Consider the following 24,384-nt stretch of genomic DNA (forward strand, 5'->3'; position numbering starts at 1 on the left):
AGGAGGGGGCAGCATGCATGGGACACTGTGAGGAGGGGGCAGCATGCATGGGACACTGAGGAGGGGGCAGCATGCATGGGACACTGTGAGGAGGGGGCAGCATGCATGGGACACTGTGAGGAGGGGGCAGCATGCATGGGACATTGTGAGGAGGGGGCAGCATGCATGGGACATTGTTAGGAGGGAGCAGCATGCATGGGACATTGTGAGGAGGAGGCAGCATGCATGGGACACTGTGAGGAGGGGGCAGCATGCATGGGACACTGAGGAGGGGGCAGCATGCATGGGACATTGTGAGGAGGGGGCAGCATGCATGGGACATTGTGAGGAGGGGGCAGCATGCATGGGACACTGAGGAGGGGGCAGCATGCATGGGACACTGTGAGGAGGGGGCAGCATGCATGGGACACTGTGAGGAGGGGGCAGCATGCATGGGACACTGTGAGGAGGGGGCAGCATGCATGGGACACTGAGGAGGGGGCAGCATGCATGGGACACTGAGGAGGGGGCAGCATGCATGGGACACTGAGGAGGGGGCAGCATGCATGGGACACTGTGAGGAGGGGGCAGCATGCATGGGACATTGTGAGGAGGGGGCAGCATGCATGGGACACTGTGAGGAGGGGGCAGCATGCATGGGACACTGTGAGGAGGGGGCAGCATGCATGGGACACTGTGAGGAGGGGGCAGCATGCATGGGACACTGTGAGGAGGGGGCAGCATGCATGGGACATTGTGAGGAGGGGGCAGCATGCATGGGACATTGTGAGGAGGGGGCAGCATGCTTGGGACATTGTAAGGAGGGGGCAGCATGCATGGGACATTGTAAGGAGGGGGCAGCATGCATGGGACATTGTGAGGAGGGGGCAGCATGCTTGGGACATTGTGAGGAGGGGGCAGCATGCATGGGACATTGTAAGGAGGGGGCAGCATGCTTGGGACATTGTGAGGAGGGGGCAGCATGCATGGGACATTGTGAGGAGGGGGCAGCATGCATGGGACATTGTGAGGAGGGGGCAGCATGCATGGGACATTGTGAGGAGGGGGCAGCATGCATGGGACATTGTGAGGAGGGGGCAGCATGCATGGGACATTGTGAGGAGGGGGCAGCATGATGTGAGGACAATGTGCAGATCATATTTCATAATTGAGGAAGGTGTGGTGGGTATAATTTATAAGGGAGGGCAGTGTGTAGTTTATTAGGGGCAGTGTGACAGTCACAGTATATAAGTGGGGACGGTGTGGTGGAAATATTTTATACCCATGCTATGTTTTGATGTGCCCGTGGTGATCCCCATTGGGGGGGGGGGGTTTAGTGCCCTTCGTTTCTCATTGATACTTTTTAGGCTATGTGCGCACGTTGCGCAAATACATGCAGTTACGCTGCGCTTTGTAGCGCAGCGTAACTGCATGCGTCCTGCGTCCCATGCACAGTCTGGAGATTGTGCAGGGGCCGTGCGCACATGGCGCTTTAGAGCGCAGCGCTTCGGCTACTGCCGAAGCGCTGCGTAAAAAGAAGTGACATGTCACTTCTTTCCTGCGCTTTTCCGGCAGCTCCTGCTCTGTCTATGGCAGGAGCTGCAGGCAGAGCGCATGGAATCGGCGCTCACTACGGACATTTTCTGCAGCGATTAGAAGTGCACATGTGCTCTTCAGATCGCTGCAGAAATTTCTGCAGTGAACTGTACGCAACGTGCGCACATAGCCTTAAAGTGTTTTACAGAGTAGATCTGCCTTAAACAGATGTCGTGTGCGAAAACTCAGTTTTACGTTGTCAATAAGGGGCGCGACCACTTAAAGTGCCTAGGGCAGTACGAAGGCAAAATACAGCCCTGCTGATCAGTACTGTATTCTCTTGTATAGTCTGCAGCATGGTCTATCTGTAATATTCCTAGCTTTATCATTAGTTGCAGGGTGGTAATGGACAATTGTCCTGAACCGTATGATTAGATATTTCCATGATCTATTTTCATTTTCCTTCTTGCGTTGATGTATTTAGGGGATTGGTGAGGAACATGAAAAAGTAAAGCCAAATTCGCTGAACCTTGCATTACATAGTGATTTTTTTTTTTACATGGGGTGGGATATTTCATCTTCGTAAATAATGATTTATGAGCTAAAGCTGATGTTTCGTCCACGTACGGCCCTGACTATCAGTATTAGATATGAGATTTAGATGACTAATCTCAACTTCTATAGTATTTATCTAGGAGCAGAACAACAGCAAGGCTGGACATAAGCTTAAAAATAATCTACTGCACCAGTTAAATGGTATTCTCTCCTAAAAAATAAGTGATAATGTGCACCTGCACTATAAAATATCATGAAGATGAAAAATGAGAGGCAAAAAACACAAAAAGATGGCACTAGGTCAAGGACCCTGTTCAGACTTAAATTTTTCACATGTGTTGTATCCTTGTACCTATTCGATTTTTAGAAGTTTTTGAACCCTGCATATTTTCGCTGTGTAAAAAAAAGTGTCATAAGGCCTTGTGCGCACGCTGCTGCTTTTTTGATGCTTTTTTGGTGCAGTTTGTGCAAAAAAAAAAATTTGGTACAGAAAAAAGAAGCACCATGTCAATCGTTGGTGCATTTTTTTTTCCTGTGTTTTGTAGCCTTTCCAGCCATTGATTTCACTAAAATAAAATGCATGGTACCAAAATGCACCAAAAAAACCCCCACACCAAAACGCATTAATTTTTCTGCCCCAAGGTGCAGATTTTGGTGCAGAAAATTTCTGCATCAAAAACTCAGCGTGCACACATACCTAACAGTTCCATCAAATTTATACTCACCTGCCACCACCTTCATATTTTTCCAGGGTCGCTCCAGTCAGACTGGAAACACCAGTGTTTCATGGAGCGTGTCGGAGGTCACAACTCAATACAAGTCTATGAGAGCCTCATTCTGGCTCTCATAGAGATGCATTGGCAACTTGTGACGTAACTTCTGATTTCCTGCCACTCTGAAGTTATGGACACAAGATGCCACTGCAAGATCACAGCTGAAAAAGGATAAAGCTGCCGAAAGTGAGTATAAGAAGGGGGCAGAGAATTTACGTTTAAAATGTCACTCCAGCGCTGAAATAAAAACAAACCTGAAATGGTGCTTTAAAGCTAAGAACTATTGATGGGCGGACATGGACAGTTAAAGTCCGGATCTGTGCAGTTTCAAAAGTTCCCAGGAGCAGACCCCGGCCTGGAGTTCTCAGGGAACTCTAGGTAATGATCTGGAACCAGCAACTCTGGAAATAAAATAAAAAAAAAAAAAAAGGAATAATAAAGAAAATAAGAATAAAGCAGGAGCGTTCTACTTATCGTCTTCGGCGCGGCTGTAACTGCTTCCAGGGCCGCTCATTCTACTTCCAGAGCCGCTCATTATCACTTATCCATATTCACTGTCCCCCCACCCACCGGCAGTCCTGCTGTCTCTGATTGGCTGCAGTCAGAGGCGCCCCCCAGCCAGTGTGACAGCATGTTTGACTGCTTGAGATCACACTGTGTGTATCTGGATTGCAGTAAAAATAAAATAATAAAAATTGGCTTAGGGTCCCCGTTATTATGATACCCAGCACAGATACAGATACACGGCAGCCCCCAGCCGTGCGCTTACCTTGGCTGTGCATTAAAATAAGAAAAACCGCATGCATTTTGTTTTTTTTTTGTGTTTTTAAATAATTTTAAAAAAGGGAGTCCCCCCACAATTTTGACACCCAGCCATGATAACACTCTAAGCTGAGAAAACCTATGGTTTTTGGGGTCCCCAAACTAAAAACAGCAGACTGCAGCTGAACAGGATTGCCCTGGTGCGGTAGCAATCGGGGTAATAAGGGGTTAACGACAGCTCACAGCTGCCACTAAGCCCTTGAATAGTAATGTAAGGCATCTTTGAGACCCCCATTACTAATCTGTAAGTGAAAAGAAAACACAAATACCAAAAATCCTTTATTTGAAATAAAATACAACCTCCCCACCCTCTTTTTCCGCTAATTTAACCCCCAAAACACCCAGGTCCAACGACGATTCCAGCCCTGGAACATCTTAAGTGACAGCAGGCGGGCACAGAATATGACTGCCCACTGTGAGCTTCAGGCAGAGAATGAGCTGTGCAATGAGCAGTGATGTCACTCAGGCTATCTGCGGTCACAGCTGCAGGTTCCCATGGTACCCCACCTGTGATCACAGGTAATCTGTCTTCAGTAAATTCAGTGACCTCACCTCAGACTGGTATGAAGCAAACAAAAAGGAAAAAGATAAAGCACTGAAATTTAACTCATTTAATGCACATTAAAAGTACAAACTGTGATCATGGAAGAGACAGACAAAAAACAAACCTGATACTGGTTTACATGTTTCGAGGAACAATCTCTTAATCATAACCTAGATCAACATTGTAGACACTGTGCTTTTAAACCTTGTCTACCATGTTTGCTGGATCTGTTTCCTTTTTGTTTATGACCTGTTGGGGTTTCTTTTTATCAGTGTACGTTTGCAGGTGAGATGGTTTTTTCCTCCTTTTTTGACTTTGTTTGATAAGTATGAAGCGCTTGCGCCAATCCCCCTATCCCTTCCACCACCATTTTTAAGCGCCAGATTTTGGCTGCCCTAGACTTAAATGGGGACCGGTGTCCGGCCAGCCATTTGGGATCTATTCCGGGCTGGAACCAGTTTTTGTTTTTTTTTTTTTAACCTGGTAGACCCCCCGATCCCGGTTATCTGCGAGTCCGCACATCACTAAGTTACATTTTGTACCTGAAAGCTTAATATTACAGGTCCTAACCAGTGTGATTTTATGTTTCCATAAGTTTTACTTTGCTTATTATCATGGTGTGGAAATTGTCACCTTTTTAAGATTTCCTTCTCTTGCTGCATTACTCCTTATACCAATTTTCCCACCGCAGTATGACATTCCGGCTGAGAATATGTACAGATGGAGCATATTATACACTAATGACCGGAATTTATATCGGACGTTAATATTGAGTGTTCATTCAGGGATTCATAATGAATATTGTAATCTCCAGGACTATGATATCCATGTGTATTTAGTGTACCGTAATCATGAACAGCACAAGGGACAGAATAGTGTTACTATACATGATGGTATTTTTACATCGGCACTCTGGGAATGATGCACGTGCTACTTTTTATTCGCTTCTAGTTCATACGGATTTTCCTATGGTCTTAGGGAATGTGTACACATTGCACTTTTTATACATTATTTTCAGCAAGTTTTTTTTGTGGGAAAAAAATGCTGCATTTCACAGTACCTAAGGGAGTAAGATTTCTGAAATCTCATATACATGATGCTTATTTTTTCCTTGAAGATTTGAAGCAGTTTCACATCTCCAGCATGTGAAATCTTTCAGCGTTTTGCAGCATTTTTCCCCCATTCTAATGAAAGGAAAAAAAAAATTGGCAAAAATGTACATATTTAAGGCCTCTTTCACACGTCCATGCAAAACACTGACCATGTTGAAGGTGGGTATGGCCCTTCTTGTGCCGTGATCTTGGCACATGTGTGTTCTCCGTGTGTTATCTGTGATAGCACACGGAGAGCAGGAACTTTTTACTCATCTGTCCCCGGCGTTGCTGCTTCCAGGTCCGCAGTGCAGTGAATATTCATGAGCATAATGAGCGGGCCAGGAAGCAAGTGACAGCAGCGCCAAAGACAGCAGCACTGGAGACCGAGTAGTATAGAAAATCATTTTATTTCAAAGACACGTGTTTTCTCCGGTATGTGTGACACTGATGTCACAACGATCACATCAGTGTGTGTAGTCCGTGTGACATCAGTGCTGCCGGGTAAAAACGGATATGTAGCCGTGTGGAGCATATGGACACATGTCCGTTAGAAAATGCAGCTTTTAATGGGTCTGCGTGTGATATGTGAAGGGGGCGTTGAGCGGCGTTTTTTCTGCCAAATGACGAGTTTTTAGTGCAGGAATTTCTGCTTAATGGGTGCACATACCAATAATCCTCTCAAAAATATCATATCTATCCTCAGTCAATTCTCTATACTGATGTAAACTATTTTGAAAGTCTAGTACAAGAAGTTAAAGAGGTTTTCTGGACAAAATGAAAGGTCACAGATGTCCTGGAGTAGTAAAAATAAAGTGATACTCAATAACAGCCATCCACCTGGATCCAGAGCCAGCTGCTCCGCGATCTGCACCTACACAGAAAAAGGAGATATCAATGTTCCACCCTTGTGATTGCCTGCAGTGGTCAGGTGACTTCAGCAGAACCTCATCAGGTGTTTTAGAATTACATGCCACTAAAAGTCACCTGACCGCTACAGCCAATCACAGGCCCAATGATCCAGTGGCTTCTGGAACAGTGATATCATGACGTACTATCTCTGCGCTAATTGAGCAGGTGAGTGTCGGTAGTTCAGTATGGCCAAGTCTGTTAATTTTTACACATCTTGTCCACTGGGCAAAATTTTATTTTGCGCATACATACACACACACGACACCTTTAAGTATCCTTTTTTTGTAAAGCACCAACATATTCCAAAACATTGTACAGTGGATAAAAAGAGTCTACACACCCCCTTTTAAAATGCCAGTTTTTTTATTATGAAAAAAAAAAAAAGAAAATTACACCAAGAAGAATCATTTCAGATCTTTTTCATCCTTTATGCTACTTTCCAGCAATGAATATTTGGTGTTTTTTTTATGTTGCAGATTTTCTGCAGCATTTCTGCACCGATTATGTAAATTAATTTACTTGCATTTTTTTACATGCATTTTTATTATGTTTTTGCGGTTTTTGTCTCCTTTTGCTATGTCATGCTTTAGAACACCACTCCAGTGAATTTTTTTTTCAGCATTGGAGTGATGCTTTTAACCCAAGTCCCCTGCCCCTTCTTATACTTACCCCTCGGTGTCTTAGCCTTATACGGCATCGCTCTGGTCCAGTGGCGCTATCTTCTGACTGCAACTTCTGACTGCTCGGAAGTCAGCATTTACATCACACTCTCTGGCTATGTGCGAACGTTGCATCCTGACCAGTGTGGAAAAGAACGCACCCTCTGGCAGACGTGACACTGCGTGTTGACAAATATACATGCGTTTTGGATGCATTCTATTGGATGCATCTTACATGCGTTTTGGATGCATTTTTGTCAGTGCATTCCCCCCGCAATTCAGCTCTGCTACATGTCCGAGGACAGCAGACACAGACCGAGTCGGGCGATGAGAATGAACTCGGATGAACTGCACCCGACTTCATTGTCATCCCGCGGCTCTGTCTCTGTGTGCTATCATGAACTCAGATGAACCTCCGAGGTCAGTGCCAGGACACAGGAGTCCTCAGCAATAATGTCAGAGCTTCACCCGATTTCACTGACATCGCGTGGCTCTCTCTGTGCGGCAGCCTGATTTGCGGTCACACATGAAGGACTCATCTGTGATCGCAAATCCCCTGAGTGACTGCAGTGAGCCGCGCGATCAGCTGTGCTTTCACTCAGGTTACTCGCGGCCACAGCTGCAGTCCTCCACCTGAGAGCGGTGGCCGCGAGTAACCTCAGTGACAGCACAGCTGATCACGCGACTCACTTCAGTTGCTGCATGGAGCTCACAGGGTGGCGGTGTTCTACTGCCACTCCTGTCAGCTTCCGATGTAGCAGAGCTGGAAGCATCGTGAGACCTTGCGTGGATTACGTCGGACCTGGAAGTGTTTTTGAGGGATTAATAAAGTGGTGAAAGAGGGTTTTTTTTGTCTTTCATTACAAATAAAGGATTTTTTTGGATGTGTGTGTTTATTTTCTTTAACTTACAGGTTAATCATGGAAGGTATCTCGAGGGAGACGCCTGCCATGATTAACTTAGGACTTAGTGGCAGCTATGGGCTGCTGCCATTAACTCCTTATTACCCCGTTTGCCACCGCACCAGGGCAATTCAAGATGAGCCGGGTAGAGTCCCGGGACTGTCGCATCTAATGGATGCGGCAATTCCGGGCGGCTGCTGGCTGATATTGTTAGGCTGGGGAGCGCCCCATAACGTGGCGCTCCCCATCCTGAGAATACCAGCCTTCAGCCATGTGGCTTTACCCTGGCTGGTATCCAAATTGGGGGGGACCGCACGTTGGGGTTTTTTTAATTATTTTTTTTTTTTTAACTGCTCGATATAGACACGCTCACCAGCAGCTGTTATTGGTTGCAGTGAGACAACTGTCACTCAGTGTGGGGGCCTGTCTGACTGCAACCAATCATAGGCGCCGGTTGGCGGGGGAAGCAGGGAATACGTGATGGATTAATGAGCGGCCGGCATTTTCAAAAGAGGAGAAGCCACCACAGTGTGAATACTGTGCAGCGCCGCGCCGGTGATCGTGGATCGTTGAGTATGAGAGAGGGGGGGAGAGACCGACATGGACAGAGAGAGAGAGACCGACAGAACTGCGTTTATTATGTCAAAAACACATGCAGATCGCTAGTAAAAAGCAAGTGAAACGCATTTTTTCTTGAAAAATATGCGTTTAGACATTTCTCATTGACTTTAATGTTATTAAAATGCTGCCAAAATGGCAAAAACAATTGACATGTTGCTTCTTCAAACGCAGGGATTTTGACAAATTTTCCGCAACTAAAATGCAGCGTTTGTAAATGCATCGTGCGCACAAGAAAGCCCTATTTTCCATAGACTTTGCCTGGAAACCAAAACGCATGCAATTTTGCATTTAAACGCTGCAGCTCAAAACGCTGCTGAAATGCATGAAAAAAAGCTAAGTGCGCACATAGCCTCTCAATAGAAGTCCATAATAGCCAGAACAAGGGTGTCAGACTTGTACTGAAAAGTGACCTCCAGCTACTCCAGTGTTTCATGGTATGCACCAGCGGTCACTTTTCAGTACAAGTCTATGAGAGCCTTGTTATGGCTCGCATAGACTTGTATTGAGAGCTTGTGACGTAACTTCTGACTTTCAACCAGTTAGAAGTTACGAGCACAAGATCTCATAGATTTGTACTGAAAAGCAACCTCCGGCTTCTCCATGAAACACTGGAACAGCCGACTGGTGACAAACTGCAGAAGACTGAAGGAAGTGGAACTGAAAACTGATGAAGATGGCAGAGGAGGAGTATAACAGGGAAAGAAAGTTAGAGATTCGGTTCCACTTGCATTTTGCACGGACGAGTGCAATCCGATAAAACATCGGATTGTTCTAACTCTAGTGCAAAACTATGAGACAGTGTCCATCTGCGATTGATTTCTCATGCCATAGCGGCATGCGGAATCAATCACAGCATACTGCGTTTGGCAGAGAGTCTCCGCTCACACATTCCCATACAAGTCTATGGGAGCGTGTGAAACATCGCACTGCACTCGCATATAATCCAAGTGCAGTGCGATGTACGCAGGGACAGGCAGCGGAGGAGATGGGGAGAAAGTGTTCCCTCCCTCTTCTCCGCAGCTGTGACCCGATCACAAGATCCCATCACAGTCACATGACCCTTGGCTGACGCTCGTAGCAGAGGTTCATTAGCATATTGCTACCCATGCTCTCGCATCACAAACTATACGTAAGTGGAACTGTACCCTTAGGGAACCACTCCAGGGGTGAAACAGAAATGGCTGGAATGGAGCTTTAAATAAAGCTCCTTTGTTTTTGATACTTTGTAGTATTAGGCTTTGACAAAAAATTATTGATAGATAGAGTCATGTGCGGATTACCTGTGATTTTGATACTGTTCCTCAGTGAAAACGCACTAACATTGCAAATACGTTTTCTTACCTGCAGACTTTCTGTATCTAATGCAAGTCTATGGGGAATCCTAGAGGGATCTTGCACCATATAGATTCCCCCAAGGAGAGACTAGTGTTTTAATTTCAGTCATTTCCCATGTAAAACACCGGGATTTTAAATACTTTAGTGCACGTCTTTGTATTAGTAATAGGGTTATTTAAATTAATTATTGCCCACTACTTTTACATTGATGGCCTATCCTTAAGCGGGCTTTACACGCTGCGATCTCACTAGTGAGATCACAAGCGATCGTACCCGCCCCTGTCGGTTGTGCGACACGGGCAAATCGCTGCCCATGATTCACAACCTCGCTTAACCCCATCACACGGACTTACCTGCCCTGCGACGTCGCTCTGGCTGGTGATCCGCCTCCTTTCTAAGGGGGGAGTTTGTGCGGCATCACAGCGACGTCACACAGCAGGCGTCCAATAGAAGCGGAGGGGCGGAGATGAGCGGCCGGAACATGCCGCCCACCTCCTTCCTTACTCATTGTCGGTGGAGGCAGGTAAGGAGATGTTCGTTGTTCCTGCGGTGTCACACAAAGATGTGTGCTGCCGCAGGAACGACGAACAACATCGCTAATAAGCAGAAAACGATTTTTTGTTTCAGGATGACCTCTCCGTGGCAAACGATTTTGACCGCTTTTACGATCGTTTAAGGTCGCTCATAAGTGTCACACACTGCGATATCGTTAATGAAGCCAGATGTGAGTCACAAACACCGTGACCCCAACGATAAACCATTAACGATATCGCAGCGTGTAAAGCCCCCTTTAGAATAGGTCATCATCATCAATGTCTGATCGGCCGCAGTCCGACACTCAGCAGCCGAAAATACTCAGTTCTGGCGCTGCTCAATCTTCTGATAGTGGCCGAGTACTGCACATCCTTCTCCCAATCAGATCAAGAGGAGGCGAATGTGCAGTACTGGCCGTAGCCACTATCAGAAGACAAAGCATTTCTGGCTGCCTACTGCCGCCGCTGGGACCGAAAACAGCTGAATGTCTGGAGTGCACGGTGTTAGCCACCGGCCGATCAGACATTGATGTCCTATCCTAATGATAAGGCATCAATCTAAAAATACTGGACAACCCCTTTAAGTTTGATGATTCAACGCACACAGACAAAACAATACCACTGTGTGCCACAAACAGTTTCAACAAGCCACACTTAGTTTCTTACCTTAAACTCCTCCAGGATTTTGTAAGTCTTTCCATGGTATTCACAAAAATTTTTCACCTCCTTACACTCGGGACAACATCCATTATGTTCCACTTTAGTGCATTTCGGGTGAATTTTTGGACATTCCGGCTGATCACAAACCGGTCCATCCTCCGTACACACACAAGGACAGTTAGAGTGACCCGGGAAAAATCTCTCTCCTAGTTTATAAACAAAACCACTGTCGTCCACACAGCCTTTACCCCTGTAGTCATCAAATATTAAGTTGTCATTACTGGAAGCCTGTTCTCCTTCATCGGCAGGGTAATCTTCTTGGTTGATTGAAGCTGATGATGCTGAGGCCATGATTGCAAAGAAAATCATGGAGACTGCGGAGATGTGTAGAGCCATCCCCCAATGTCAGGCTTATAGTGTGTCACTCCACTAGGAACGGAATCAAGTTGTTGCCATGAGGTCTGCAAGCAAACACAGCGACAGGTAAAAAGTCTGATTTTTTTTTTTCTTGAAAGTTTTAGTTACATTTTAGTCAATTATGACATCTAGTGTTCACAAAATCTCAAATTCCTCATCTCGAGTCAAACATAGTAAATATTTTGTTAAACTCCATACAATGCTATACCTTAACAGTTTAAGCCTCTAGAAACAAAAAAAGTCTCCATGTGGTACGTCAGCTGCTCTTGTACTATAAACCCCACGATGCCATTATCTGTCAACTACCAGCTGGAAAAGTATGGTAGAATTCGAAACAACAGCTGGAAAACCGCAGGAAGCCAATACCAGGATGTACAGTGCATCATAACAGACAAAGGCACTCTGTACATCCGTCTGACGCTCATCATTTTTACTGTTAAAGGATAGGAGTTCCAGAATGCAGATCTACGTAGGAACAGGTTTTGATATGGCGGATCAAGCCTATTCATGCATTATATGTTCAGCTTCCAATACTACATCTCTCTGGCACGGGAAATCTATAGCTAGAGGAAAATTGCCATTGTAGTAGCAACAAGTGAAAAACGAGCACTACCATGCTTAGGTGCTTGGGACTCGTAACTACACAGTGTGCAGAATTATTAGGCAAGTTATATTTTAGAGGATTTTTTTTTTATTGATCCACAACTATGTTCTCAATCAACCCAAAAGACTCAAATATCAAAGCCTAATATTTTGGAAGTTGGAGTGGGGATTTTTTAGATTTGGCTATCTTAGGAGGATATGTTTGTGCAGGTAACTATTACTGTGCAGAATTATTAGGCAACTTAATAAAAAACAAATATATTTCCATCTCACTTGTTTGTTTTCACCAGGTAAACCAATATAACTGCATAAAATTTAGAAATAAACATTTCTGTCATGCAAAAACAAAACCCAAACAAATTGGTGACCAATATAGCCACCTTTCTTTATAATGACACTCAACAGCCTACCATCCATAGATTTAGATTACTATGGCACACCTTGTGCTATTTGATACTCCAGTAACGTTGCAGCTCTGAAATATGGGCAAACTGGTGGCAAATGGCATCTTGGCAGCTTCACGCTTGATTTTCCTCAATTCATGGGCACTTATTTTGCACCTTTTTTGCCCAACACACTTCTTGCGATCCTGTTGGCTATTTGCCATGAAACGTTTGATTGTTCGGTGATCACTCTTCAAAAGTGTGGCAATTTCAAGACTGCTGCATCCCTCTGCAAGACATCTCACAATTTAGGACTTTTCAGAGCCCGTCAAATCTCTTTTCTGACTCATTTTGCCAAAGGAAAGGAAGTTGTCTAATAATTAAGCACACCTTATATAGGGTGTTGATGTCATTACACCGCACCCCTCCTCATTACAGAGATGCTGTCAGGAATGCCCTGGTTACCTATTGTTTGGTTACCCCGCCCTTAACTTTGCCCTCAGCCAAGATGGTGGAGCATGCTTCCAATAAGCTCTTCCCTAACCACCAGTTTGTCTTTAATATCCAACCTGGTTAAATACTCATTGTTTGAGTATTGTGTAAAGCTCCTGCTTGCAGTTCTCTTGCTGGAACCGTCTCTTTCAGGATCATTCCTTCCTCCTATTCTGTATCACGCACGCCTGTCAGCAATCTGATTATCGTCTGCACCTGCCATGGAACTACAAGTCCCAGACTGTACCTAAGTTCCCTTTTGTCAGTGTACTTGCCGCTTCCAGCGTTCTCCCTGATTCCCGCTATTGGACTCCAGCTATTACCCCCAGAATACACATCACCTGATTTACTTAATTGGTAGTTGGCTCTCAAGCCTATATAGCTTGGAGTAGGACAACATGTATAAAAAGTACCATGTGATCAAAATACTCATTTGCCTAATAATTCTGCACACAGTGTAGTGATAAGCGAGCACTACCATGCTCGGGTGCTCGGTACTTGTAACTAGTGATGAGTGAGCACTACAATGCTCGAGTGCTCGGTACTCAAAATTAGTGATGAGCGAGCACTACCATGCTTGGGTACTTGGTACTCATAACTAGTGATGAGCGAGCACTACCATGCTCGGTGCTCGTAACTAGTAATGAGCGAGCACTACCATGCTTGAATGCTCGGTGCTCGTAACTAGTAATGAGCGAGCACTACCATGCTTGGATCTCGTAACTAGTTATGGGCGCGACCTGGGAATCCGAGTAATGAAAGTCATTGATGGACATGAGCATTCTTCCCAGAAATCTTTTGGGAAGTCTTCCTTTGTCTTCCATTATACTCAGTACATGAGTTGAGCCCATCTGAGCATCAAACTGCTGGTTATGAGTATTTAGCACCCGGTACTAATAACTAATAACCCAGTCACTCATTACTAGCAGCAACTGTTCGATATGGATTCAATAACAACACCCATGAAAATAAGATGATCATCGTACTGTCTATTATAGAAGGGGTAGTATTTAGTGATGAGCGAGCACTCCCATGAGGCTCGTTATTCATAATGAGCAGCTGGATGGGATGGGCGCGACTCGAGTGCCTGAGTATAATCGAAGTAAATGGGGGACTTGATCATTTTTCTAGAAGGTTTCCGGTTCCGTCCCCCATTGACTTCTATTATACTCAGGTACACGAGTCACGCCCATCTGAGGCTATGTGTCCACGTTGCTTTTTACCTGCTTTTTACTGCTTTTTCAACTGCAGCGTTTAATGCCAAAATAGATGTGTTCTGCTTTTCAAGCAAAGTCTATGGGAATTTGGGTTTCTTGTGCCCACTATGCAGTTCAAACTGCAGCCTTTTTCTGGCAGAAATTTGGTCAAAAACTCTGCTTTGCAGTTCAAAACGCAAATGGCAAAAACAATTGACATGTCAATTGTTTTTGCCATTTGGGTTTTGCACTGCAAAGCTAAGTTTTTGTCCAAATTTCTGCCAGAAAAAGGCTGCAGTTTGAACTGCATAGTGGGCACAAGAAACCCAAATTCCCATAGACTTTGCTTGAAAAGCAGAACACAACCATTTTGGCATTAAACGCTGCAGTTGAAAAAGCAGCAAAAAACAGGTAAAAAGCAACGTGGACACATAGCCTTAGTGTCCAACTGCTTAACGAGTACCGAGCACCTGAGCATGGCAGCGCTCGCTTATCACTAGTAGTATTCGTGGGTCAAACAAAATATATTTTAGTCTTACTCTCCTTATTAGGGTACCCTCACACTGGCATATAACTTGGATTGCACTCGGACTCATGTTATTCAATGAGGAAGAGCAGATCTGCATATTTTTCGCAGCTGTAAGGGAATGTGTAATCAGATGAGACTCACTTATTCAAGCCTGTGTGTGTGGGGAAAAATTAAAAAAAAAAAAAAAAAAATCAGGTGCCGCACAGACAATCCTAGTGGCGTCCATTTTCTATGGCTACATTACTATTTTTGTAGCTGCTGAGAAAGAAAGCGGATTCCATATACACAGTGCACGGATGACAAGTGAGAAAAAAAACTATGCTACTTTTCTGGATGAAAATCGGCCCGACTTTTTTTATATACCAATGTATTTTTCCAAGATCTTATGTATTCGGAATGTGACTTCCTCAGTTAATTACCGTAATTTCCTGCCGCTGCCAGTTTTCACTTTCTCTGTGTTGGAAATGCAGTCACTTTTTTCCTTCAACATAGCATTACTTTTAGTTGTTTTTTGTTTGTTTTTTTTTGAGGGATCAGTTATAGCTTTGAATGCTCTTATTTCATTTTTCGGATGTACTTAACCAAAATAATAAAAAATCTTTGTGGTATGAACTAAAAAAAGTTTGCCTTCATTGTTGAGTTTTTCTTTTTACATCATTCACCGTACATGAAAAATGTAATTTAACATTATTCTGTGGGTGAGGGTGGCTGTAGTGGGGTTTTTCATTAATTTTTAAAATAGTTGTGGTGTGCTTTTTATCTTTTACTACTTGCAAAAAAAAAAAAAAAAAAATACAAAACTTTTTGCTTTTATTTTTTTTATTCATCAAGGGACTTATTTTTGTGCAGTGACCTATACTTTTTATCAGTAACAAATTGGGGTACATTTGAGTTTTTAAGACATTTCATAGGGGGCAAGTGACAAAAAAGCAACAATTCTAGCATTTCTTTGTGGGGGAGGGGAGAACTCAGTATAGAATAAATAAGATCTTATTTTAATAATTTGGACTTCTGAATAGCTCTTTGATTCCGTCATGACAGAGAAGGAGAATGGTTTAACTCTTGCTATGAGACAGTCAGCCTTTCTCCTTCATACACATTACTGGTCACAAGGAACTCCCAGAAAACGGCCATGATGAGTTGGATGGGACTGAAACCAGGACATTGCAGCACATTTGAAAGATGGACTTTATGACTCATTATAACATTTCAAACGCTAAAGAACATATGTGTCCTGATGGACGACCTTCGAAATTATTGGGGTTGAATATTTAGCAAATTCTGATAAAAGATACTTAAAGAGGTTGTCCACTGCTTTAACATTAACGCCTATCCTTAAGGGGGCTTTACATGCTGCGACATCGCTAATGCGGAGTCGTTGGGGTCACGGAATTTGTGACGCACATCCGGCCGCATTAGCGATGTTGCTGCGTGTGACACCGATAAGCGATTTTCCATCGTTGCAAAAATGTGCAAAATCGCTCATCGGTGACATGGGGGTCCATTCTCGATTATCGTTACTGCAGCAGTAACGATGTAGTTCATCGCTCCTCCGGCAGCACACATCGCTCCGTGTGACACCGCAGGAACGAGGAACCTCTCCTTACCTGCCTCCCGGCCGCTATGAGGAAGGAAGGAGGTGGGCGGGATGTTCCGGCCACTCATCTCCGCCCCTCCGCTTCTATTGGGCGGCCGCTCAGTGACGTCGCTGTGACGCCGCACGGACCGCCCCCTTAGAAAGGAGGCGGTTCGCCGGTCACAGCGACGTCACCGGGCAGGTAAGTATGTGTGACGGGTCTGCGCGATGTTGTGCGGCACAACAGATGGGGGCAGGTACCCATGCTAGCGATATCGGGACAGATATTGCAGCGTGTAAAGTAGCCTTTAGGATAGCTAATCAATGTCTGATCAGCCAGGGTCCAACACCCGCACCGCTGCCAAAAAGCCGTTTTCTGTGCTGGAACTGAGCATTTCCGGCCGCCTGCTAGCGCTGCTGGCCTCAAGGACAGCTAATCAGCGGGGGTGTGGGATGTCGGACCCTAGCCAATTAGACATTGATGACCTATCCTAAAGATAGGCCATCAACGTAAAAGTAGTTGATAACCTCCCTTAAAGAGAGCCAACCACCAGGATTTTCCTATATAATCTAAAGCCCGTGCTATACTGGCACTATCATGCTGATTCTATACATACATTTAGTTGTTAGATCAGATATATAGTTTCTGAAAGACTGGCAAGTAAAGTTTGTGAAATGCACTGTTATTTGATTGACAACAGCTACAGAATATCTAATAGATGGGTCTGGTTTTGCTAGTTATTCTCGCCCCTGTCTGCCTGCCTGTCCTACCTCCCATTGTAATAAAAGACAGCGGGGAAGAAGGACAGACGGGGCGGTAATAACTAGCAAAACCCGACCCACCTATTAGATATTCCATTGCACCTTTCATTAAATAACAGTGCATTTCACAAACTTTACTTGCCTGTATTTCAGAAAGTATTTCAGAAAGTATACATCTCACAACTAAAGGTATGTATAAAATCAGCATGATAGCGCCAGTATAGCACGGCTTTAGTTTACTTAGGAAAATCCTGACGGTTGGTCCTCTTTAATTGTAACCATAGATGTGTATTGGTCTGGTAATGGAAGATTTCTGTCCTGACAACCAGTGAAAGGTAAATTAACCACAAGACTTCTAGTGTTCCATTCTGTATTTCCCGTCTGATGAATGATTGGCAGTCATTATTCCCCGGAGTTCCTACAGGATCCTTTATTGGGCTCATCTGTGTAATGAACATGTGGGATTTTATTGTGTACCGATGAATGAATCACACAGGGAGCATTTGTCAAACTACCCGCATAATATTAATAAAATGGTCTAAACCTTTGCCGCGTTTATTACGGAGGCTTTACTTGCCTATAAACCTTGCAATGACATTGTCTTGTACTCCATTACTATTTGTATCTCTGTAAAAATTTTCCAGTCATCCTTTTACCAAACACGAGACCCTGCGCACATTACTCAACACATTAAATGCGGCATATAGTTATACATGGCTAACTCATTTAATCACCACTTATTAATTATGAATATGATGAATAACTGCATAAATTACCAGTCTTCTTCAATAAATAAGGAGACGTACAGGGCAGTCTATACTTATTGTTTAACCTTATGGAAAAAAGTGGTAATGCTGTAGGAATAATTTATAGTAGGGAATAACGCAGTGTAGGCCCAAATGCCGTAACCACGGGCAACACAGGACACCAAATGGCTCCTGCCTCTGCAGCGCTGTGTGTGATCCTGAACGGCTGTGACAGAAAGCACAATGTCAGAAAGAGTCGGGTACAGAGAAATGTCCATGGGGCAGCTCCTCTCCAGCTTCTCCGTGCCAGACTCCGCTTGATTTATAGTCCAGAGAACCGAGGCATCAGACATTTTTTTTTTTTTTTTTTTAGAAAATTATTTTATCTGTTAAAAAAAATCCACAATTTTTTCTTTTTTAATGTGCTTTTTACTCATCTGTCCTAGTCACTGCTGTCCGTGGTGCTGATGTCTTCGGTGATGAGGCCACACTTAGGGTACCTTCACACTTAGCGATGCAGCAGCGATCCGACCTGGTCAGGATCGCTGCTGCATCGCTACATGGTCGCTGGTGAGCTGTCAAACAGGCAGATCTCACCAGCAACCAGTGAACAGCCCCCAGCCAGCAGCGACGTGCAAGCGACGCTGCGCTTGCACGGAGCCGCCGTCTGGAAGCTGCGGAGACTGGTAACTAAGGTAAACATCGGGTATGGTTACCCGATGTTTACATTAGTTACCAGCGCACACCGCTTAGCTGTGTGTGCAGGGAGCCGCGCACACTGAGCGCTGGCTCCTTGCTCTCCTAGCTACAGTACACATCGGGTTAATTAACCCGATGTGTAATGCAGCTACATGTGCAGAGAGCAGGGAGCCGCGCACACTGCTTAGCACTGGCTCCTTGCTCTCCTAGCTGCTGTACACATCGGGTTAATTAACCCGATGTGTACAGCAGCTACATGTGCAGAGAGCCGGAGCCGGCAGCACAGGCAGCGTGAGAGCTGCAGAGGCTGGTAACTAAGGTAAATATCGGGTAACCACCTTGGTTACCCGATGTTTATCTTGGTTACAAGCTTACCTCAGCTGTCAGACGCCGGCTCCTGCTCCCTGCTCGCTTCATTTGTCGCTCTCTCGCTGTCACACACAGCGATCTGTGTGTCACAGTGGGAGAGCGCCTTTGAAGAAAACGAACCAGGGCTGTGTGTAACGAGCAGCGATCTCGCAGCAGGGGCCAGATCGCTGCTCATTGTCACACACAGCGAGATCGCTAATGAGGTCACTGCTGCGTCACAAAAAGCGTGACTCAGCAGCGATCTCGGCAGTGAGCTCGCTGTGTGTGAAGCACCCCTTACTTCCGGGTCAGTGAATATGCATGAGCATAATGAGCAGGCTCTGAACAAGTGACAGCAACACCGAAAACAGCAGCCCTGGAGACAGGTGAGAATAGAAAATCATTTTATTTCAAAGACACGTGTTTTCTCCGGTAAATGTCACATGGAACACATCACTGTGTGATCCGTGTGACACTAGTGTACTGGAGAAAAACAGACTTGTCTCCATGCAGAACACATGGACACGCGTGTGCACCGCACGGACACACAGTCCGTGAGAAACCACTGATGTGTGCACAGTCCCATTGATTTTAATGGGTCTGCGTATGTTCGTGATTCCAGTACGTATAAAAACGGACGTCATACCAACCGGAATCACTGACATGTGAAGAGGCCTAAGAGATTTCTGGGTATTTATGTATAAAGAGAGATCTGTGAGCACGTTGCAGATTTGGTGCAGACAAACACACCAAAATACACATGCTGTTTTGGTGTGTTTTTGTGCCATGCATTTTTCTTACTGAAGCTAATGCCTGGAAAGGCTAAAAAAAAAAAAAAAAAAAAAAAACACAAAAAAAATGCACCAACAAGTGACATGCTGCAGATTATTTTCTGCACCAAATCTGCAAGGAAAAAAGAAGCAACGTGCACACAACTCTTTGGAATTCTCATTGACTTTACTGGCATAAGGATACATATGCAGATTTGGTCCATAATATGCACCAAAAAATGCATAATAAAATGCAAAGCCTAAGTATATATGTCCACAATGAGTTTTACTCACGTTTTTGAAGCTGCGTGTTTTTGCCAAGTCAAAAAAGCAGCGTTTTACAGTACAAACAAAGTGAATGGGATTAAAGGGGTAGTCTACTGCTCAGCAAAGTGGCCACATATCAATGTAAACCTCATATAGAAGGCTTTTATCCAATACCCTGTTTACTAAATTGTGCCTCTAAGCGGCGCTATTGCGGTCTGCTCATCCCCATCAGGTGACCCCTGGGGCTCCGTGATCTCTGGGATCCAGTGAGGTCTAGTCAACTTCCAGTGCACCCGACATCACTGAGGCGGCCAGAGTCTCCGTGAGTGACTGAGTTGTGGGCGGAGTTTTACTGCTCGTCACAGCCCAGCATCACATCCCAGCATGTCGCGTGCACTCTCCTTCGCTGTAGAGCACCGCAAGCAGAAGAGATGTGGGCTGTGACGAGTGGTGAAACTCCGCCCACAGCCCAGTCACTTAGGGAGACTAGGATCGACCTCGGTGATGTCGGGTGATGGAAGTTGACGTGACATCACCGGATCTCAGAGGCCACGGAGCCCGGTGGGGTCAAGTATTGGGGATGAGCGGACCACAACAGCGCAACTCAGAGGCACAATTTGCTAAACAAGGTATTTGAAAAAAAGCCGCCTTTATGAGGTTTACATCGATATGTGGCAACTACGGTATGTTGAGTAGTAAACCACCTCTAATAGAAATCTTCTGCCCACTGCGCTTCATTTTTACTAAGCGTAAACTGACCTGTGGTGCGTTTTTCTGCAGCATATCAATATCTCTTGCGGCTGTGCCGATTCTTCTGTGTGGATTTTCCCCATAGACTTGCATTAGATGCGGAAAATCCGCAAGTAAAAAAGGCACAAGTTTTTGGTGCATTTACATGGTGAAAATGTATTAAAAATGCACGTAATCCACACCTGTGTCAATAGTAAGTTTCCAAACAAAACAGTATAAATTAAACAATAAAAAGAAGAAAACCAGCGGAAGTCCCAGGCAAGGATGACTAAAATCCGTCTGTACTGAAAAACTTAAAATTAAGCTGCATGGATACTGGCACCAACAGATCTCTAAGGGACTACTGTAATCCGACGCGTTTTAACATGGTATCCATGTTTAAGACATGCTTTATGTCGAAACGCGTCATATTACAGTAGTTCCTTAAGGGTCTGTTGGTGCCAGTATTCATGTGGCTTGATTTTAAGTTTTTCAATAAAGATGGATTTTAAATCATCCATCCCTGGGACTTCTGCTAGATTTCTTCTTTTCATCGTGTGGAGCCTTGCAGCCCTGGCCAGTGCACTTTTCTTGCGGATTCTGTGGTTCATTCCAGGATTTCATCAATATAACATATGACATTCCAAAACGGAGAGAAAGAAATACAATGTCATAAATGCAGTAAAAACGCAAGTAAACTAAGGTGCGGAGATGGTGCAGAAATTCTGCAACGTCAAGAACTAAACTGATCCTGATCATGGGAACGTTGTCTTAGTCAATTCCAGCATGGAAAAGAAAGTCAGAGGATAGTCACCCATTGGACACGTCTTCCCATGCTTGGCTCCTTTTCAACAGAGTTCTATCAAATGAGATACATACCCATGTATATATAGTGAACACGCAGCAGAGATGATGTCACCATGTGATCATTTAATTATTTAGGACCACATTGTGTATGTTGACAATTTAAACATGAATATAGTGTGGCTCCATGTATCATTGCCTTGTTACGTGCAGAGAAGTCCAGAAATTTGGAAAATGTAAAACAGCATAAATTTATGCAATTGATACTTTTTGGTGGTTTGTGATTTTCAATGGTGAAATTTTTTAAGTGAACCCTACAGGGGATATATGCTGCGTGATCCATGAGGTGTGTATCAGACCTTTGCTGTTTGATTTCAGCCATATATAATTATTTTAAAACACTTTGAAGTTTCAGAGTAAAATATTGTTTAATAGCCGCCAGTAACCAAGCCGCATGGGAGACTAGAAAGACCGGTGGGTCTACTGCAGCTTCTCCTCACCGGCTGCCAATGACGGTCAGGACTCCCCCAGCTGCGTGTACAGGGAGACCCGTCACTTCAGGGCAGTGGGCAAGGAGAAGCCACCAGGGAGCAGCCTGTCCAACTATGTTTTTCTATGATCGCATTTCAAAGTTAAACAAATATGGCTGAAATCATACAGCAGATGTATTGGACAGCATGTATCAGCTGTCAGGTTCGCTCTAACAATGGACATTTAGGAAAGCCTGCACTCGCACGGGGTTGGACCCGATGGCCATTGAGGTCCCTTCCAACTCTACCATTCTAGGATTCTATGACCTTACATATTATTTTGCCGAGTTGCTTTTTTGCTTGTTACAACCCCCACCCCAAAGGAAAAAAAACAGGAACCCAATATAACAGTCCCAGTGTCCCATTTCTAGACAGAACATTATCATGGAGATCACGTCACTTTTGAATAGTTACTGTAGGTCTTACGTTGCGTTGCCCTAGTACTTGTTGCTGTGAAGAACACATTTCTCCTTACACACAGGTTCTCATGTCTGGGGGTGACGCAAACCAGGAAAGGGTATTACATACAGGACTAAGAGTTACGGTAATTTTGGCATCATTACCATAAAAATATTGATACAAACTCATTGCTTTATAACTGTCGGCACAGGTATATAATGTATGTGCTCATTTGTGTGAAAGTTAAGGTGTGTTGTACTATTTACTGTAGATGTATCTGCTGCTTTAAGTCTATGAACGTTTCTTCTAAGTGACAGTGAATGATATAAAGAATAATATTAATAATATTAATGTAAACAATTATGGACGTCAGGCTGGAGACCAGTGATGGGGAGAGGCCACTGCCTTTACACACCTCAAGACCAGATCATTTAGTTACATTCATTTCTACTAGTTTTTCACCTCTGAACCTTCTCTTGAAAATATAATATTGATTACTGCACATTTATGACAGATCTTCCACCTTTACAATAATATAAATTGTGTAGTAGGGCAATTGTTGACCTTTATGCACCGGGAGCCTCTTCCTACGATTCTAATGCTTTATGTAACGGTTGTTTTCGGCCGCCGTCCACGTTCTCTCCATGAAGTCATTTGCAGAGCATAAATTCTTATTTTGAGCATTGTACTCATCGAGGTGCCCGTCAGGAGCAGCTGTGCTATGAATTTGCCCTCTTCTTCTCTCTTTCATCTCAAGTTTGAGGTTTCAAAGCCTCCAAGCAGCAAGAAACAAAATGTCTGTAGTAAGAAGAAGACGGCTCCAGGCTTGTTGAGTCCTGGTGTCAAGTCTATGAGGCCTTGACAGTTGATTTAGAATTTTACATACAGCTCCATGGATACTGCAAACCGAAATCCAGGCACGTACTTATTTGTTCATTGTCCTTAAACTGGAAAACAGACGTAAGCAGCCTCTCCCACCAGAGTTATGTATTAGCCGGAATAATAACTTTGCCATTTAAATGTACTGTCATCTCCTCCAATTCGTAAACACATCGCTATTCCATAAGGGTCCTGGTTATAGTTGATGAGGTTCCTTTTTTTTTTGGATGGATGCACAATTATATTTTTAATTGATCAAGTCTGTTCATACTTAAAAATATCATTTGCTGTAAAGAATTTGATAGTCCTCTTTACAACAAGGTTTTGGTCTTAACCCTTATAGTACTGCTGGCAATGGAAAAACATTCAATTACTGATGCATATATTTAGCATGCATATATGATTGGGTGTGTGTCTAAAATAAAAAAGTTCATAAGAAATGAGTCATCAAGATTCAAGGATAGAGGGTGGATAGTAGCAAAATAAGGAGATGGTCTTTTTATATGTTGAAGCCAATGTGAGGAATAGCTATACAATCATGACATTGGCTGAACACTATGAAAATGCCTCCATGAATGACTTTTCATATAATATACAAAAAGAAATCTGCATAAAAGGTATTTGGTCTTGTTAGCGATGCTATAATATTATTACTATAAAACAGATCTACGGTGTCACATATCTGAATAACAACGTATAAGGCCTGGACAATTGTCCCTAAGGTGCAGCTATCATCTCTATAAAGTAATTTAATACCTGAGTAGGAGGATTTTTGTTCTGGAGGAATATCTATATAAATTGGATGTTTCCTGATTTGTAAACAATGGAACTTTACAGTTTGGAGAAGTGCACACTCTTGTTTAGGTGAGTTCTAACATAAGACTAATGTGATATTCAAGACAATTAAAGTTCTCTTTGGTAATTGATCTAATCACCGCACCCATCATTCAGGATCTATGATTTATTTTGCCTATCCAAACCCTGAGTACATCGTCCATACATGAAGATATGATGCAGTCTGTATCCTTCCAAGTTCACTATAGGTTATTTTCTTGCAAAATGAACAGATTCCTATGAAAAGTTCAGATGAAAAAAGCATGCAGGACTCTATTCTATTAACCATACAGTCTCCAGGACGCTGCATCAACATGCCAACCCCCATCATGTGCATAGGGTAGATGGATGGGACACTAAAGTGTGAGATGCTTCTTCATCTGATGCTCATAGAATAGTGACAGGAATTAGGTCTGCTTCATTTAATGCTACTGCACCAAGAATTACTGCATTGTGGAAACTAAGACACATGGCATAGTGTGAAATGTAGCAGAGTGCA

General features: G+C 43.9%; 1 protein-coding gene across 3 annotated transcripts in view; it reads right to left on the bottom strand.

Annotated features, from left to right (window-relative positions):
• Positions 1-24,384, bottom strand: part of VWC2L (von Willebrand factor C domain containing 2 like) — a 268,255-nt gene that overhangs the window by 242,022 nt on the left and 1,849 nt on the right. For all 3 annotated transcript variants that reach the window (XM_075317528.1, XM_075317530.1, XM_075317529.1), the window contains exon 2: positions 10,929-11,383. In XM_075317528.1, the coding sequence (XP_075173643.1) occupies positions 10,929-11,318 (390 nt within the window). In that variant the 5' untranslated portion in view covers positions 11,319-11,383. The remainder of the gene's footprint in view (positions 1-10,928; positions 11,384-24,384) is intronic.

Source organism: Anomaloglossus baeobatrachus, chromosome 7 (genome assembly GCF_048569485.1).
Source record: "Anomaloglossus baeobatrachus isolate aAnoBae1 chromosome 7, aAnoBae1.hap1, whole genome shotgun sequence".
Lineage (NCBI taxonomy): Eukaryota > Metazoa > Chordata > Amphibia > Anura > Aromobatidae > Anomaloglossus > Anomaloglossus baeobatrachus.